The sequence below is a fragment of the Notothenia rossii genome (assembly GCF_949606895.1).
Source record: "Notothenia rossii genome assembly, chromosome: 5".
In the NCBI taxonomy this organism is placed as follows: Eukaryota; Metazoa; Chordata; class Actinopteri; order Perciformes; family Nototheniidae; genus Notothenia; species Notothenia rossii.
The window spans coordinates 61,310,793-61,327,748 of NC_136903.1; the positions used below are offsets into that span (position 1 = coordinate 61,310,793).

At 43.4% G+C, this 16,956-nt stretch overlaps 1 protein-coding gene and 1 long non-coding RNA gene across 2 annotated transcripts in view; one reads left to right on the plus strand and one right to left on the minus strand.

The window, feature by feature from the left end:
• The window catches only part of LOC307039826, a 144,614-nt gene that overhangs the window by 46,134 nt on the left and 81,524 nt on the right, over positions 1-16,956 (minus strand). The window lies entirely within an intron of this gene.
• On the plus strand, positions 1,167-4,501 carry LOC307039208 (uncharacterized protein). The gene is made up of 2 exons (XM_079681051.1): positions 1,167-2,791; positions 3,092-4,501. Exons 1-2 carry the CDS (start codon positions 1,412-1,414, stop codon positions 4,337-4,339), a joined length of 2,628 nt encoding a protein of 875 aa, XP_079537177.1. The 5' UTR covers positions 1,167-1,411; the 3' UTR covers positions 4,340-4,501.

The window sequence follows — 16,956 nt, forward strand, 5'->3', positions numbered from 1 at the left end:
GAGACACGACAAGAGGAGAGAAACAGTCGGAGTAATTTCAAATGGCGGAAGGCAGACAGCGAAAACAGAGCATTTAATTACATTTTCTCTTACTGGACCTCTTTGAAATGCAATTGAATACCCCTGCATTATAACAGCAATAATAATTGGGAGGGGGGGGCGCGGCTGTTATTATGTTCTCTGATGGGAGGCTCACCTACCCACACTTTGAAAACCCCTGGTGTAGCCAATTTAATTTAAGGGGTAATTTCTCAAAAATGTTCCCCGTGTGGTTTATTCACCATTACAATAGCCCCGCCTAAAATAATTTCCACCAGCCGCCACTGGTCTCTTAGGCCATGTATTGACTACTCACCTCTCAATGACATTACGGTTAAAAACCGGTAACCCCTTCCTCTCATCTCGTCAGCATTCGAGCAGCTTCAGGATGCCAAGGTTTTCACCAAGTTAGACCTGCGTAACGCTTATCATTTGGTCAGGATCAGGGAGGGCGATGAATGGAAGACGGGTTTTAACACCCCTTCAGGCCACTATGAATACCTTGTAATGCCATTTGGATTATCAAACGCTCCTTCTGTTTTCCAGGCTATGATCAACGACGTGTTGACGTGTTTCTGAACCGTTTCGTTTTTGTCTATCTTGACGACATTCTGATCTACTCCCCTGACCTGGACACCAATAAACAACATGTCCGCCAGGTCCTACAAGAGTTGCTCCAGAATAGGTTGTTTGTCAAAATCTCAGATCTGCTCAACTCCAGGCGTAACTCAGGTCTCAGTGAGTCACGCCCCTCAAGTGTGCATTTCAATAGGCAGGAAGACTCTGCTGATTGCGGGAAGTGCAAAAACATTTTAAATAGCGCATTTCAAATCAGAATAACTCAGTGTGCTTCCAGAATCGGCGAGGACACTATCGATACTGACTCAGCAATCACTGTAAGTTATATTCTTGTTTAAATAGACTTCTCTGTTTCATTTATTCTACTCTGTATAATTGTTCTGTAGTTATTGTAGCTAAAACGGCGATTTCTGAGAGATTTTAAAATCTCAGATCTGCTCAACTCCAGGCGTAACTCAGGTCTCAGTGAGTCACGCCCCTCAAGTGTGCATTTCAATAGGCAGGAAGACTCTGCTGTCGCCCATCAGCAGAAAATAGTTAACTAACTAATTACAGGGGCGTGCCCCCAAAGCTGTGAGAACTGAGCAATCAGGTATCCATCTTAAGTTGCATTTTCCTGGAGCGTCAGCTTCAGCGTCAGCTTGACGAAGACTGACAAAGACATTAAGAGTCCTGTGTGAGTCACGTGGGAGGCAAAGAGGAGGCAAATCCTACTCTGATTGCGCCAAGTATCGCTGGTGTTATTTAGTTTTATTCAATTCTCTTGGGTTCTCTAGCCCCTCATGCTTTAATCATGTGTATTTTCTGCATTCCTGTTCATGTGTCTTCTCGCAATTATCACTGGCCCCGTGTTTCTCCTAGATCTCACCGGCCTGCTCTCGTCTATCCCACATGCTCCACTGAGATCCAACATCTCGTTTCAGGGGGCCTGTGGAACTGCCAGTCAGCTGTTCCTAAGGCTGACTTCATCTCTGGCTACGCTTCCCTGCAGTCTCTGGATTTCCTTGCTCTCACGGAGACCTGGATCACTCCATCCAACACATCCACCCCAGCAGCTCTCTCCACAGCATATTCCTTCTCCCATACACCCAGACCCTCTGGCAGAGGAGGTGGCACTGGTCTCCTGCTCTCTCCCAAATGGAGCTTTTCCCTCTTCAAGCTACCTAATTTCACTCCTTCCACCTTTGAATTCCATGCCGTCACAGTAACCCATCCTATACAATTAACCATTGTTGTTCTCTACCGTCCACCAGGCGCCTTGGGGGACTTCTTGGAGGAGTTAGATAATCTCCTCTCACACATCCCTGAAACTGGCCCTCCCGCTGTACTTCTCGGCGATTTCAACCTCCAGACAGGGAAGATATCTGAACTAACATCTCTGTTAACCACCTTTGCTTTCTCACTGTCTCCATCCCCACCAACTCATAAAGCTGGCAATGTCCTTGATCTCATATTCTCAAGGAACTGCTCTACTTCTAACCTCTCTGTAAACCCGCTCCACACCTCCGATCACTTCTTCATTTCATTCTCTCTACCCCTTTCCAAACATAACAACCTCATCTCTTCTAACTCTGCTCCTGTCCGCCGTAACCTCCGTTCCCTCTCCCCCTCTACCTTTACCTCATCGGTGCTCTCAGCCCTCCCTTCCTCTGACTCGTTCCAACTCCTGCCTCCAAATGCTGCTGCAAAAACTCTCCTCTCGACTCTCTCATCCTCTCTGGACTTTCTCTGTCCTCTCACATCGCGGCCGGCTCGTCAGTCCCCTCCTGCTCCCTGGCTAAATGATGCACTGCGTGCTAATAGAACCATCCTTCGGGCAGCAGAGCGGAAATGGTGGAAATCCAAACACCATGACGACCTCCTAACCTATCAGGCTCTCCTCTCCTCTTTCTCTGCTTCCATCTCTCAGGCAAAAAGCACTTTCTTTCAAGATAAGATCCAATCTTCCTATTCCAATCCCAAAAAACTATTTTCTATCTTCTCCACCCTCTTGGACCCCCCCAAAGCACCTCCCCCCTCCTCCCTTCTGTCAAGCGACTTTGTTAACCATTTTGAAAAAAAGGTTGATGATATTCGCTCTTCTTTTTCTGACTCACCTTTACTCACCGCTGGGTCACCAGACCCTCCCTTCACCCACACACTGACCTCCTTCTCCCCTCTCTCTCCAAGTGAGGTTCTTACCCTCGTTACCTCTGCCCGTCCTACCACCTGTTCTCTGGACCCTATCCCCTCAAACCTCCTTCAGACTATCGCTCCTGATATTCTACCATTTCTCACCCATTTCATCAACACTTCTCTAACTTCTGGTCACTTTCCAAACAGTCTCAAGGAGGCAAGAGTAAACCCTCTCCTAAAGAAACCCACTCTCAACCCGTCTGATGTTATTAACTACAGACCCGTCTCTCTCCTCCCGTTCCTGTCTAAAACACTTGAACGCGCTGTCTTTAAACAACTCTCCTCTTATCTCCATCAGAACAACCTTCTGGATCCGCACCAGTCTGGTTTCAAGGCAGGTCACTCAACAGAAACTGCTCTCCTTGCTGTCTCTGACAAACTGCACACTGCTAAAGCAGCCTCCCTCTCCTCTGTCATCATCCTTCTGGACCTGTCTGCTGCATTCGACACGGTGAACCATCGGATCCTCCTTCGCACTGTCCAAGAACTTGGAGTTTCAGGCACTGCACTTTCCCTCCTCACCTCATACCTCAACGACCGCACCTACAGGGTTACTTGGAGAGGGTCCGAGTCCGACCCTTGTCAATTAACTACAGGGGTCCCTCAGGGCTCGGTTCTTGGTCCCCTCCTCTTCTCCCTGTACACAAACTCGCTCGGGTCTGTCATTAGCCCGCATGGTTTTTCATACCACTGCTACGCTGACGACACCCAACTAATTCTGTCCTTTCCCCGCTCAGAGACCCAGGTCGTCGCACGCATCTCTGCTTGCCTAGCAGACATCTCTCGGTGGATGTCTGCTCATCACCTCAAGCTCAACCTTGACAAGACTGAACTGCTCTTCCTTCCGGGAAAAGATTGTCCCACTCTTGACCTAACAATCAACATCGGCACCTCTGTTGTTTCCCCGACTCAGACTGCAAGGAATCTGGGTGTGGTCCTAGATAACAAACTGTCCTTCACTGCAAACATCGCTGCTACAACCCGCTGCTGCAGATACACGCTTTACAACATCAGGAGGATACGTCCCCAGCTGACCCAGACATCAGCGCAGATTCTGGTCCAGGCTCTCGTCATCTCACGCCTAGACTACTGCAACTCCCTCCTGGCTGGTCTACCTGCATGTGCCATCCGACCTCTGCAGCTCATCCAGAATGCAGCGGCTCGTCTGGTCTTCAACCTTCCCAAATTCTCCCACACCACACCGCTCCTCCGCTCCCTTCACTGGCTTCCAGTAACTGCTAGAATCCACTTCAAGACACTGGTACTTGCGTACCATGCTGCGAATGGATCTGGCCCTTCCTACATCCAGGACATGGTTAAACCGTACACCCCAGCACGTGCACTCCGCTCTGCATCAGCCAAACAGCTCGCTGCACCCGCACTGCGAGGGGGACCCAAGTTCCCGTCAGCAAAAACACGTGGGTTTGCTATCCTGGCTCCAAAATGGTGGAATGAGCTCCCCATTGAAATCAGGACAGCAGATAGCTTACACATCTTCCGACGCAAACTGAAAACTCATCTCTTTAGACTCCACTTCGAGCGATAAAATTACTAACAAAGCACTTATATACTAATAAAGGGCTGGCTTTCTAAATGCCAGTTGAGTAGCACTTGAAATGTTTGGCTCTATGAAACCTGATGTACTTATATGATTCTGTTTTCTTAAAGGTTGTATCTTCCTGGTCGAATGCACTTATTGTAAGTCGCTTTGGATAAAAGCGTCAGCTAAATGCAATGTAATGTAATGTAATGTAATGTCAAAGCAGAAAAATGCGAATTTCATGCAGAGACAGTCACTTTTTTGGGCTTCATCATTTCGCCAGGTCAGTTTAGGATGGACCCAGAGAAGGTTAGCGCAGTAGCCTGTTGGCCTACCCCTGACTCTCGTAAGAAAGTGCAGCAGTTTTTAGGCTTTGCAAATCTTTACACACGTTTTGTGCGGAGTTTCAGTGCTATTACAGCCCCTCTTCATGTCCTCACGTCCCCTCAAGTGCCTTTTTTGTGGTCTCCTCAGGCTGAGGAGGCTTTTTCTCGGCTTAAAGGAATGTTCACCTCTGCTCCCATACTCACCCTGCCGGACACCACTCATCAGTTTGTGGTAGAAGTGGATGCCTCCAAGGAAGGGGTGGGAGCGGTCCTCTCCCAGCGACTACAGAAGGAAAACAAACTTCACCCCTGCGCTTTCCTGTCCAGGAAGCTCACCCCAGCAGAGAGAAATTACGACGTGGGAAACCGTGAGTTGCTGGCCGTGAAGCATGAGCCGTGAGCATTTGTGGTCTGTACCGATCACAAAAACCTGGAGTATATAAGAAAAGCCAAAAGACTGAACTCCCGCCAGGCTAGGTGGACCTTGTTTTTTAACCGTTTTGACTTTGATCTTTCCTACAGGCCGGGGTCTCAGAATGTCAAGCCTGACGCTCTGTCCCGTCCGTTTGACCCTGTGCCTGCAGTCAAGGAGCCGGAACCCATCGTCCCATTAAACCGGGTGGTAGGAGCGCTGACTTGGTCAGTAGAGAAGGAGGTAATACGAGCCAATGCTGGAGCTCCTGCACCAAGGGGTTGCCCCTCTTACCGGCTTTTCGTTCAGGAGGCCGAGCGACCACAGGTGATCCACTGGGCTCACACTTCGCTGCTCACCTGTCACCCTGGAGTCAAGAGAACTATGTTCATTATAAAACAACGTTTCTGGAGGACATCCATGGAGAAGGAGGTGAAGGAGCAGTGGCGTTTCTATATGTACAAAAGTGGCGGGGCACAGAAAACTTAGATGTCTATATATAAGCTTCTGCAGTGAGGTTCATGGCTGGTAAGGCACTGGCATTTACTCTTCAGGTTTACAAATATAATATTTTGACCTAAATCAAAATATAAATTATTTTCCAAATATTTTTTTGTCTGATGCTTCGATTAATTTTAAACAGACAGTTCAACAAAAGGATACCCAAAAAATGTAATTTTATCATTTAAATATTGAATTGTTCTCTCTTAGTAAGATCCCTGTTACGTCCCAACTAGGGGAAGAGGAATGCAACACACACCAGTATGTAATTGGTAATAATAATAAGTGTTTATTTTAAACAGCTGGTCAAACAAAATGGCAGGCAGGCAGCCTGGAACAAACAAAAGGGCCAAAAACACCGGTTTAAATAACAAACAAAAGAGGCCACAAGGGTGCAAGTTTAAATAGGCAACCAAACTAAGGGAGGACTCTAAAAAGTGAGTCTAAAGACATACAGGGAAAAATAAATACTAATATACTAAATAAAGAACGAAACAAAACCTCACTTTAAAAGTGCTACAACTAACACAAAGAATCTATACAAAAACACAACTAAACTACAGGCAACCGTCACAGAATCCTAAACTACTCTAAACACTAACTAAGCTACTCTACACTCTAACTAAGCTACTCTATACACTACTAATCACACAAGTTTAACCACAGAACAAAGAGCAAGTAGCGAGAGGCATCTGTCAGTAGTATTATTCAAACCCCGCTTTCGTCTCATTAGTATGCATAAAAAGTGACAGGTCACACCTCCCCCATTATGCAAATGAGCTAAGTCCCGCCTCCCTTTGTTCGAGGTGTGAGATCCCAAGTAGGTGTGATATCCCAAGTAGGTGTGAGATCTGTCGATAGGAGGGGGGTGATGTGTATTCACAGGTGTGAAAAGCCCCCACTGTTGCGCCTGGTGTATTATAAAAAATGTTTCAATCACATTAGTATGCATAAAAAGTGACAGGTGGGCTCGCCCCCAAGTGTGTGTGTGTGTGTTTGTGTGTGTGTGGGTGTGGGGACCTTCACTGATGTCCTCCCAAGGAGGTGTGTGTGTGTGTGTGTGTGTGTGTGTGTGTGTGTGAGCCTGGCCCTGCCCCCTCCTCCCCCCTTCCTGCCATCTTATCACTAGACAGAGGAGGGAGGGGTTCTCTCTAAAACAAAGTGTCTTTAAAGGTGGGGGGAGACTGTTTCACCCCTTCCTGCCATCTCTCTCTCTCTCTGTTTCTGCTGATGTGTAAAATATACAAAATAACGTTTTATATACTTACTCTCTTGTTAAAAGGTGATGAAGTTTGCAACGTAAGCCAGCCATCAGTGTTCTAGTTTTAAGGTTTTGCTTACCTCAAAGTGTGTCTAAAATTATCTTGGCAAATTAAAAAAAGCCAAAATCCGCATAGGTCATTAAAAAGAAAAGGAATTCCATGTTTTACAAATGAACAGACACAAATGCAGACTTGACTACTTGGCAGTTGATTAAAGCAGATGTGTCTTTTTCATCTCTCAAAGGTTTGGGTCCTGTTCAACACTGGGTACAGAAATATATTCAATATACAGTCATTTGTACGTAAAGATTTTTTTAAGTTGTAAGCACTTAGAAATATACATTTGATTGCATTTAAAGTGGCTGTAGACAACTTATCATAATGAAGTAGTTGATTGCACAATTTTGTAATGGATGTAAAATAAAGACGACATTAGCATTTAAATTGGCTCCCTATAAGACTTGCTTTCTCTATGAAATTATGTCTGGTTCTGAGTAGTGGTCTCCCTTTCACAATAAAAAGCCCAAACACAATACTTTCTGAATCACTGCAGGAAGTAATGTGCTAAAATGCAAATACAAATAGCTTACAGTAGCTCCCAATTAGTTGAACAATTGGAAAACTGCAAGGACTGTGGAAACACCTACTGGCAAAGGATTGTGGATGCAAATTATGCAAAGAGGAAGAAAAAACATTCTATCTAAAGCTATATAACACAATCTACGTATTGACAGTATGAGTACAACAAAAACAGTATGCATGTTGATGCAAACGACGATGTTCAGTAAACGATCAATCAAAATCGAAGGATCCAATGTATTTTTAAATGGAGCAGAAATAGAAATAGTCTCCCAGTGCAAGTATCTTGAACAGGGAGTGTCATATTGGACTCGCACTTGACTTTTTAAGAAACATATCCAGAAAGTATCCAATACCATTAAATTCAACTTGCAACATTTTAAACAAATTAGACCTTTTTCTTAACTGTCAATGCTGCAAAGTCATACCTCCACTGTATGATTCTATCCCACATTGAATACTGTTTTACAAACTGGTCGTTTGCTTGTGCCACACACATGAAACCCATAGAACAGCTGTTCAAGAGAGCTATCCAGGTGTTTGACAGAAAGCCACAGTCATACCACCACTGTACCATCCTCGAAAATCACAATTCTTGAGTTTTTGACAATTTTATGTCTTTTAAAAGTATGTGTTTTTTTAAATAATATTTACATGGGCTGGCCCCCCTCCCCTTGGGGGAATTCATCCACAGAAAACACACTGGACGCAGCACTAGGTCAGAAACCAGAGGAGACTGTGAAGTCCATCACAGACGGACCACCTTTGGACAAAATGTACTCTCCATTAAAGGCAGCTCATTGTGGAATAGCCCCCCAACTGAGATACGGGATTGTCCCACTCTCAATAGTTTTAAAGGTCAACTTAAAGAATGGTTGAGCAAAAAACAGACGTGTAATCACCGCTAAATAAATGCACTTTAACACAGGGGTATCTTATCTTGCACTTTATATATCATAGCTGCTACATTTTACTGCCATGTGGTAAATGCTTGACACTGCTCATGCTCTTTCTGCATATCATGTATTTTATTTTTGCTGTATATTTGTTGGGGCAGAATCTCTGCTCCGCGCCGTTCCTATATGAGCGGGTTCTTAAAAGAAAGAAAAATTCAAAGCAGCCAGGATAAGGGTTAAACAATAATCTGCTTTAATGGCGGAAACATACAAATACTTCACCTAATCACGAAGTACTCCGGGCTCAGGTTCTACCACCGTGTGAGACACGTCTCAGGAACGGCAAGTCAAAAACAAGAGCGCCGATCTTCAAAATGATCACAACATTTATACACAGAGTTCACTTCTGAGCGAGCTAGACAGTGAGTTGGCAGTGTTCCATTGGTCGGTTTCCCTTCTGGGCGGGATCCCAGGTAGTAAGTCAGTTTGTTGATTCCATCTGTTGCTTCACAGTGTATGTGTGTGTGTGTGTGTTTGTCCCTCTGCCCTCAGGCAGATCCCCCAATCAATGATTTGGAGTCATGACAGAGGACTCTTTGACAGGACACATACTCATTCCCCCTAAACATCTCCAACACACACAAACATCCTATCATGTATCTTATCACACAACAGTCACCTGTTTTTCTCTATGAAAGCCATATTTGTAAATATCCAAACGCCATCGTCCCATGACAGTCCCCGCATCAGTCAACCAACATAAGTTATTTGTTCTTCTGGCTTAATGGCTTCCCTGAACTTCCCTTCACCCCAAAGTCAGCTTACTAGGAATGAATACATTTTATTGATAAGCTCAAAAGGACGTTTATCTTGTTTACTGCTGGGTGCCCCAAGTCTCAAGGCCTGCAGGATGTGTAGGAGATAAATCATTAATTCTACAAGACTTTAACTGCCTTATATCTGAAAATGTATCCGGGAATTCCCCTGTTGATTGCAAGGACTATTGATAATTAACAGAGAGACCCTAGGGGCCTCTTCTTGGTATCTGCTAGGCAGAAGTCACTCAATGAAGAAATCACAAGTTTAACACACATTCTATATAAGGTGACATTAAAATGAATATACCAGATTGAACTTTCCTGCCATAACACTTTACTTTAATCCTTCAAATAATTCAAATAATACTTCAATATATATAAATGTCATGTTCTTATATGCTGTATGTGACGGGACTATAGATGGAAATTAGCTCAAACCTAAAATCCGGCTCATTTACACTTGTAGGCATTATTTTTGTTTTAAAGTGTTCATCAATGTGCACTACGGTAGCCCTGAAGAAAATTAAACATTAAAATATGTTATCGATGTCCCCATTCCCAGTTTGTTTTGGGAATAATTGCGATGTTTACTATGTTTTTGGTAGCTCTTAACAAAACAGAATTTTTGTAAAAGACTGTGACTCTAAAAGGCAAGTTTGTGATTTTTCACACTGTTTCGATGAAACAATACATTATACAATATTACGACTTTTTGCCATATTTTTAACACCATCTTTTTTTTTTTGGTTGTAGGGCTTCAAGATATTTTGCTTGTCATGCATAAACACGGTGTCATCTTTTTCCTTGAAACTGACGTGCTGCCCGTTTTACAAAACAAGTTATTTTCAAGGACCACTTTAAATGTTTCGTTTACAATCGTTTCCCAATGACCAGGAATAGTACTGCCAGAAAGAACGATATCCAAAATGTCTTCTAGTTTACAAACTTCAGCCATTCTGTTTACACGGGGATCACTATTCACTCTGTTTTCAATCGTCCTCATCACCACACTTATTAAAAGGGTATTGACTACATTCTGATCAATATATACAGAGCGTTTTGCATAGTAGTTCCCCATTTTTATTTTACTTTAAAGAAAAAGTCAATGTATCGAAAAAGAAAAAATCCCTGGCTTCAACCAACTGCAGGTTATTAGTCTTCTTCTTCTCCATCCAACTCGGCATGGATATGTTCAAGTCTCTCCTTGAGGCGTCTACAATTTTTGAGATTGTGCAGAAAAGCCTCCGAAGCGCCTTGGATCCTCCAATCATCCGTGAAAATTTATTTATCAATAAGAGTCTGGTCGATCTCAGTCATGAAGTCGGTGAGCCAGAGTCTTTTCATTAACGCGTTTTAATTGTTTCTGAAGAAAAAATCGGGCATGTCATTCAGACAATCGTGTTGCCTCTGGCCGGGTTGACTGACTCGGCATCTGTTGCATATTTCTTCTCTGTACCGATGTATCACCCTCTCCACAATATCAACCAACACTGATTTCACTGTGTCCATAAACAGAGACGTCTTGGCCCAAGGAGCAAAATAAGCAGCAGTAGTACTGCAAGATTCGGGTGTCCAGAATGGTGGTGATGATGGTAGTCCAGGAGTTTGTTCCTGGCTGCAACTCGCGGGGGGAGACTTGGTTTTTCTCAGATCCATAGCTAGTTTTCAAACTGTCGTCTTAGTGGGGTCCTTAGTTTTAGATGCTTTGCTGAGTGGAGGGAGGGACTTATTGCGTTGAGTGGGGGGAGTCATCTGTAGAATTGAGAGTTTTTTTCACCAGTATAATGTCCCTCGCTGTTTGAGTCTTTTTTTTTAAAGTTATTTTTCATCTATCATTTTCAACCAAGCAGCAAGAGGTCAAATTTAAGAATAAGTAATAGTTTGTCAAGATTTTACGGGGAATAGTCAGAGCGCAATGTCACATCTTAAAGACAGCTTGAACTGGATAAATGGTTAGTCTTCAAACATACCGTACGTTCTGCATGTTAGTATATCTGGCCAATCGGTTTAGACCCCACTGCCCTAGACGCATGCTCTCAATAGGGAAGTCACGCTTTGGGAAGAGGTGTTTCATTTCACAGATCCACCTTGATTCTTGTTGTGCTGGCTGAAGGAAGAGGGACGGGGGAGGAAAATTCAGAGGATGAAGAAGCAGAAAAATAACTTGTTTTGTAAAACGGGCAGAACGTCAGTTTCAAGGAAAAAGATGACACCGTGTTTATGCATGACAAGCAAAATATCTTGAAGCCCTACAACCAAAAAAAAAAAGATGGTGTTAAAAATATGGCAAAAAGTCGTAATATTGTATAATGTATTGTTTCATCGAAACAGTGTGAAAAATCACAAACTTGCCTTTTAGAGTCACAGTCTTTTACAAAAATTCTGTTTTGTTAAGAGCTACCAAAAACATAGTAAACATCGCAATTATTCCCAAAACAAACTGGGAATGGGGACATCAATAACATATTTTAATGTTTAATTTTCTTCAGGGCTACCGTAGTGCACATTGATGAACACTTTAAAACAAAAATAATGCCTACAAGTGTAAATGAGCCGGATTTTAGGTTTGAGCTAATTTCCATCTATAGTCCCGTCACATACAGCATATAAGAACATGACATTTATATATATTGAAGTATTATTTGAATTATTTGAAGGATTAAAGTAAAGTGTTATGGCAGGAAAGTTCAATCTGGTATATTCATTTTAATGTCACCTTATATAGAATGTGTGTTAAACTTGTGATTTCTTCATTGAGTGACTTCTGCCTAGCAGATACCAAGAAGAGGCCCCTAGGGTCTCTCTGTTAATTATCAATAGTCCTTGCAATCAACAGGGGAATTCCCGGATACATTTTCAGATATAAGGCAGTTAAAGTCTTGTAGAATTAATGATTTATCTCCTACACATCCTGCAGGCCTTGAGACTTGTGGCACCCAGCAGTAAACAAGATAAACGTCCTTTTGAGCTTATCAATAAAATGTATTTATTCCTAGTAAGCTGACTTTGGGGTGAAGGGAAGTTCAGGGAAGCCATTAAGCCACAAGAACAATTAACTTATGTTGGTTGACTGATGCGGGGACTGTCATGGGACGATGGCGTTTGGATATTTACAAATATGGCTTTCATAGAGAAAAACAGGTGACTGTTGTGGGATTAGATACATGATACGATGTTTGTGTGTGTTGAAGATGTTTAGGGGGAATGAGTATGTGTCCTGTCAAAGAGTCCTCTGTCATGACTCCAAATCATTGATTGGGGGATCTGCCTGAGGGCAGAGGGACACACACACACACACACACACATACACTGTGAAGCAACAGATGGAATCAACAAACTGACTTACTACCTGGGATCCCGCCCAGAAGGGAAACCGACCAATGGAACACTGCCAACTCACTGGATAGCTCGCTCAGAAGTGAACTCTGTGTATAAATGTTGTGATCATTTTGAAGATCGGCGCTCTTGTTTTTGACTTGCCGTTCCTGAGACGTGTCTCACACGGTGGTAGAACCTGAGCCCGGAGTACTCTGCAGAGTGCTTCGTGATTAGGTGAAGTATTTGTATGTTTCCGCCATTAAAGCAGATTATTGTTTAACCCTTATCCTGGCTGCTTTGAATTTTTCCTTCTTTTGAGAACTCGCTCATATAGGAACGGCGCGGAGCAGAGATTCTGCCCCAACAAATATACAGCAAAAATAAAATACATGATATGCAGAAAGAGCATGAGCAGTGTCAAGCATTTACCACATCGCAGTACAATGTAGCAGCTATGATATATAAAGTGCAAGATAAGATACCCCTGTGTTAAAGTGCATTTATTTAGCGGTGATTACACGTCTGTTTGTTGCTCAACCATTCTTTAAGTTGACCTTTAAAACTATTGAGTGGGACAATCCCGTATCTCAGTTGGGAGGCTATTCCACAATGAGCTGCCTTTAATGGAGAGGACATTTTGTCCAAAGGTGGTCCGTCTGTGGTGGACTTCACAGTCTCCTCTGGTTTCTGACCTAGTGCTGCGTCCAGTGTGTTTTCTGTGGATGAATTCCCCCAAGGGGAGGGGGGCCAGCCCATGTAAATATTATTTAAAAAACCCATACTTTTAAAAAACATAAAATTGTCAAAAACTCAAGAATTGTGATTTTCGAGGATGGTACAGTGGTGGTATGACTGTGGCTTTCTGTCAAACACCTGGATAGCTCTCTTGAACAGCTGTTCTATGGGTTCCAGGTATGTGGCACAAGCAAACGACCAGTTTGTAAAACAGTATTCAATGTGGGATAGAATCATACAGTGGAGGTATGACTTTGCAGCATTGACAGTTAAGAAAAAGGTCTAATTTGTTTAAAATGTTGCAAGTTGAATTTAATGGTATTGGATACTTTCTGGATATGTTTCTTAAAAAGTCAAGTGCGAGTCCAATATGACACTCCCTGTTCAAGATACTTGCACTGGGAGACTATTTCTATTTCTGCTCCATTTAAAAATACATTGGATCCTTCGATTTTGATTGATCGTTTACTGAACATCGTCGTTTGCATCAACATGCATACTGTTTTTGTTGTACTCATACTGTCAATACGTAGATTGTGTTATATAGCTTTAGATAGAATGTTTTTTCTTCCTCTTTGCATAATTTGCATCCACAATCCTTTGCCAGTAGGTGTTTCTACAGTCCTTGCAGTTTTCCAATTTTTCAACTAATTGGGAGCTACTGTAAGCTATTTGTATTTGCATTTTAGCACATTACTTCCTGCAGTGATTCAGAAAGTATTGTGTTTGGGCTTTTTATTGTGAAAGGGAGACCACTACTCAGAACCAGACATAATTTCATAGAGAAAGCAAGTCTTATAGGGAGCCAATTTAAATGCTAATGTCGTCTTTATTTTACATCCATTACAAAATTGTGCAATCAACTACTTCATTATGATAAGTTGTCTACAGCCACTTTAAATGCAATCAAATGTATATTTCTAAGTGCTTACAACTTAAAAAAATCTTTACGTACAAATGACTGTATATTGAATATATTTCTGTACCCAGTGTTGAACAGGACCCAAACCTTTGAGAGATGAAAAAGACACATCTGCTTTAATCAACTGCCAAGTAGTCAAGTCTGCATTTGTGTCTGTTCATTTGTAAAACATGGAATTCCTTTTCTTTTTAATGACCTAGGCGGATTTTGGCTTTTTTTATTTTGCCAAGATACTTTTAGACACACTTTGAGGTAAGCAAAACCTTAAAACTAGAACACTGATGCCTGGCTTACGTTGCAAACTTCATCACCTTTTAACAAGAGAGTAAGTATATAAAACATTATTTTGTATATTTTACACATCAGCAGAAACAGAGAGAGAGAGATGGCAGGAAGGGGTGAAACAGTCTCCCCCCACCTTTAAAGACACTTTGTTTTAGAGAGAACCCCTCCCCCCTCTGTCTAGTGATAAGATGGCAGGAAGGGGGGAGGAGGGGGCAGGGCCAGGGCCAGGCTCACACACACACACACACACACACACACACACCAAAAGGCCTGACAGCCATAGGACGAGGTAAGGGTGACAGTAAGGGAGTGTGTGACTAACTTTTGACGAGGAAGGTGCTTTCTTTGTTCTGATCAGCCCCAATCTGCATATTTTGGTCTGGATATATTGACACCCCAGAGTCTCCTCTCAACCCCCTCCTACCTGCTTTTTCTATACTTTTACAGCCTCAGCCGACTGCAGGACCTTGGGTGTTAAGAGACAGGAGTCTTCATCTCCATGTGAAGACATCCGTGACTGATACTTTTGACTCTAACAGTGTTCCACTGGAGTCATAGCTTTCTGAACTTATTTCTTAGCAGCAATTCGGTTTCTTTTTAATGGCCTAGGCGAATTTTGGCTTTTTTTCTCTTGCCAAGATACTTTTAGACACACTTTGAGGTATGCAAAGCCTTAAAATCTAGAACACTGATGGCTGGCTTACGCTGCAAACTTCATCGCCTTTTAACAAGAGAGTAAGTATATAAAACGTTATTTTGTATATTTTACACATTAGCAGAAACAGAGAGAGATGGCATTGGAAATATGTACATACACATTACAAACATGTAGATAGTAGACAAAACTAAAAAGAATTTCCCAGCCTTTCTGTATTCTGATCAGCTCTGAATCCGCATATTTTGGTCTGGATATATTGACACCCCAGAGTCTCCTCTCAACCCCCTCCTACTTGCTTTTTCTATACTTTTACAGCCTCAGCTGACTGCAGGACCTTGGGTGTTAAGGGACAGGAGTCTTCATCTCCATGTGAAGACATCCGTGACTGATTCTCACACACACACACACACATCTCCCTGGGAGGACATCAGTGAAGGTCCCCACACCCACACAAACAAACACACACACACACACACTTGGGGGCGGGCCCACCTGTCACTTTTTATGCATACTAATGTGATTGAAACATTTTTTATTATACACCATAAGGCGCAACAGTGGGGGCTTTTCACACCTGTGAATACACATCACCTCCCTCCTATCGACGGATCTCACACCTACTTGGGATATCACACCTACTTGGGATCTCACACCTCGAACAAAGGGAGGCGGGACTTAGCTCATTTGCATAATGGGGGAGGTGTGACCTGGATGAATAATACTACTTCTAATAATACTACTTCTGTCCACATACAGAGCCTCCAGAATGATGATTGTCCCCAAGCTTCGTAGTAATCTCCAGCAGGTGTGCGCCGGCTGTGCGCTGCGATTGGAGTGCGTCGGGCCCGGTGTGCTCCAATCGCAATGTTCAGGGGCGGACCAGGAGATGGCAGCCAATGCCGGGAGGGCAACCGCACAGCTCATTTACATAGAACACACACAGCTGAAAACACTCAGACGACCAGGAAGGCAGCAGCCGTAACACTCTCCCCCTTAAGACACAAACCCACAGCTTTGTGAACCAAACACACTAACAAACTCCTAAGAACAAACATCAACATCACAAACTCAACCTAACACACTAACAAAGCTACCTATCACAAAACAAACCTACCTCATAACACATGCCAAGATCACACAGTGAACCTGGACAGAGCATCGGCCAACACATTCTCTGCGCCCTTTAATGACGGGTGTCTAATATCGTAGTCTCGCACAATCAGAGCCCATTGCATGAGACGCTGCATGTGCTTGGACACGCTGGGGCAGAATATGAATGGATCGTAACATGAACACCACAACCGGCCAAAGGCTGGGTCCAACATGAATTTTAAAGTGTTGCAGAGCTAACACCAACAGTAAGATCCGATAAACGAGCTGACGCTCTCGGGTTACCGGGAGAGTCGAAAAATCAAGAGGCTTGTCTGAGCCGGCGTGTTGCGCTGGTCTCACGACATCCTCACGAGGAGAAGCCACAATTTCTGGCTTCCCCTCAAACACAGCTTTAGGTGAACACACCGGCACAAATACAGGGTCAGACAATGGAACATCAGGAACACTTTTACTCGCTTGTGCGTGGGTACGGGTGATCAGGCCAATACCGTTTGGCGGGGATTTTTTCTTCCGCTGTTCTTTACGCTTCAGCGCTGCACAGTTGGCGATAGCATGTCCAGGTGGATGACAGTAAAAGCACACTCTCTCCTCTCTTGTTACCCTATACACATTCCACGGCTCAGATGATGCGGCAGACACACTGTGTGATCTCTCAGTAGCGACAGGGGAAAACACAGGTTTATGCATCAACACATATTCGTCAGCCAGTACAGCAGCTGCGGAGAGAAACTGTACTTTCTGTTCGTTTATGTATCCCACAATGCGGTCAGGCAACCCCCTTTTAAGTTCTTCCATGAG

Coding starts and splice junctions, on each gene's coding strand:
- LOC307039208 (XM_079681051.1), top strand. CDS start 1,412: ATGTGTATTTTCTGCATTCCTGTTCATGTGTCTTCTCGCAATTATCAC. Junction 2,792..3,091: donor CCCCTCTCTCTCCAAGTGAG/GTTCTTACCCTC, acceptor TATCTCCATCAG/AACAACCTTCTGGATCCGCA.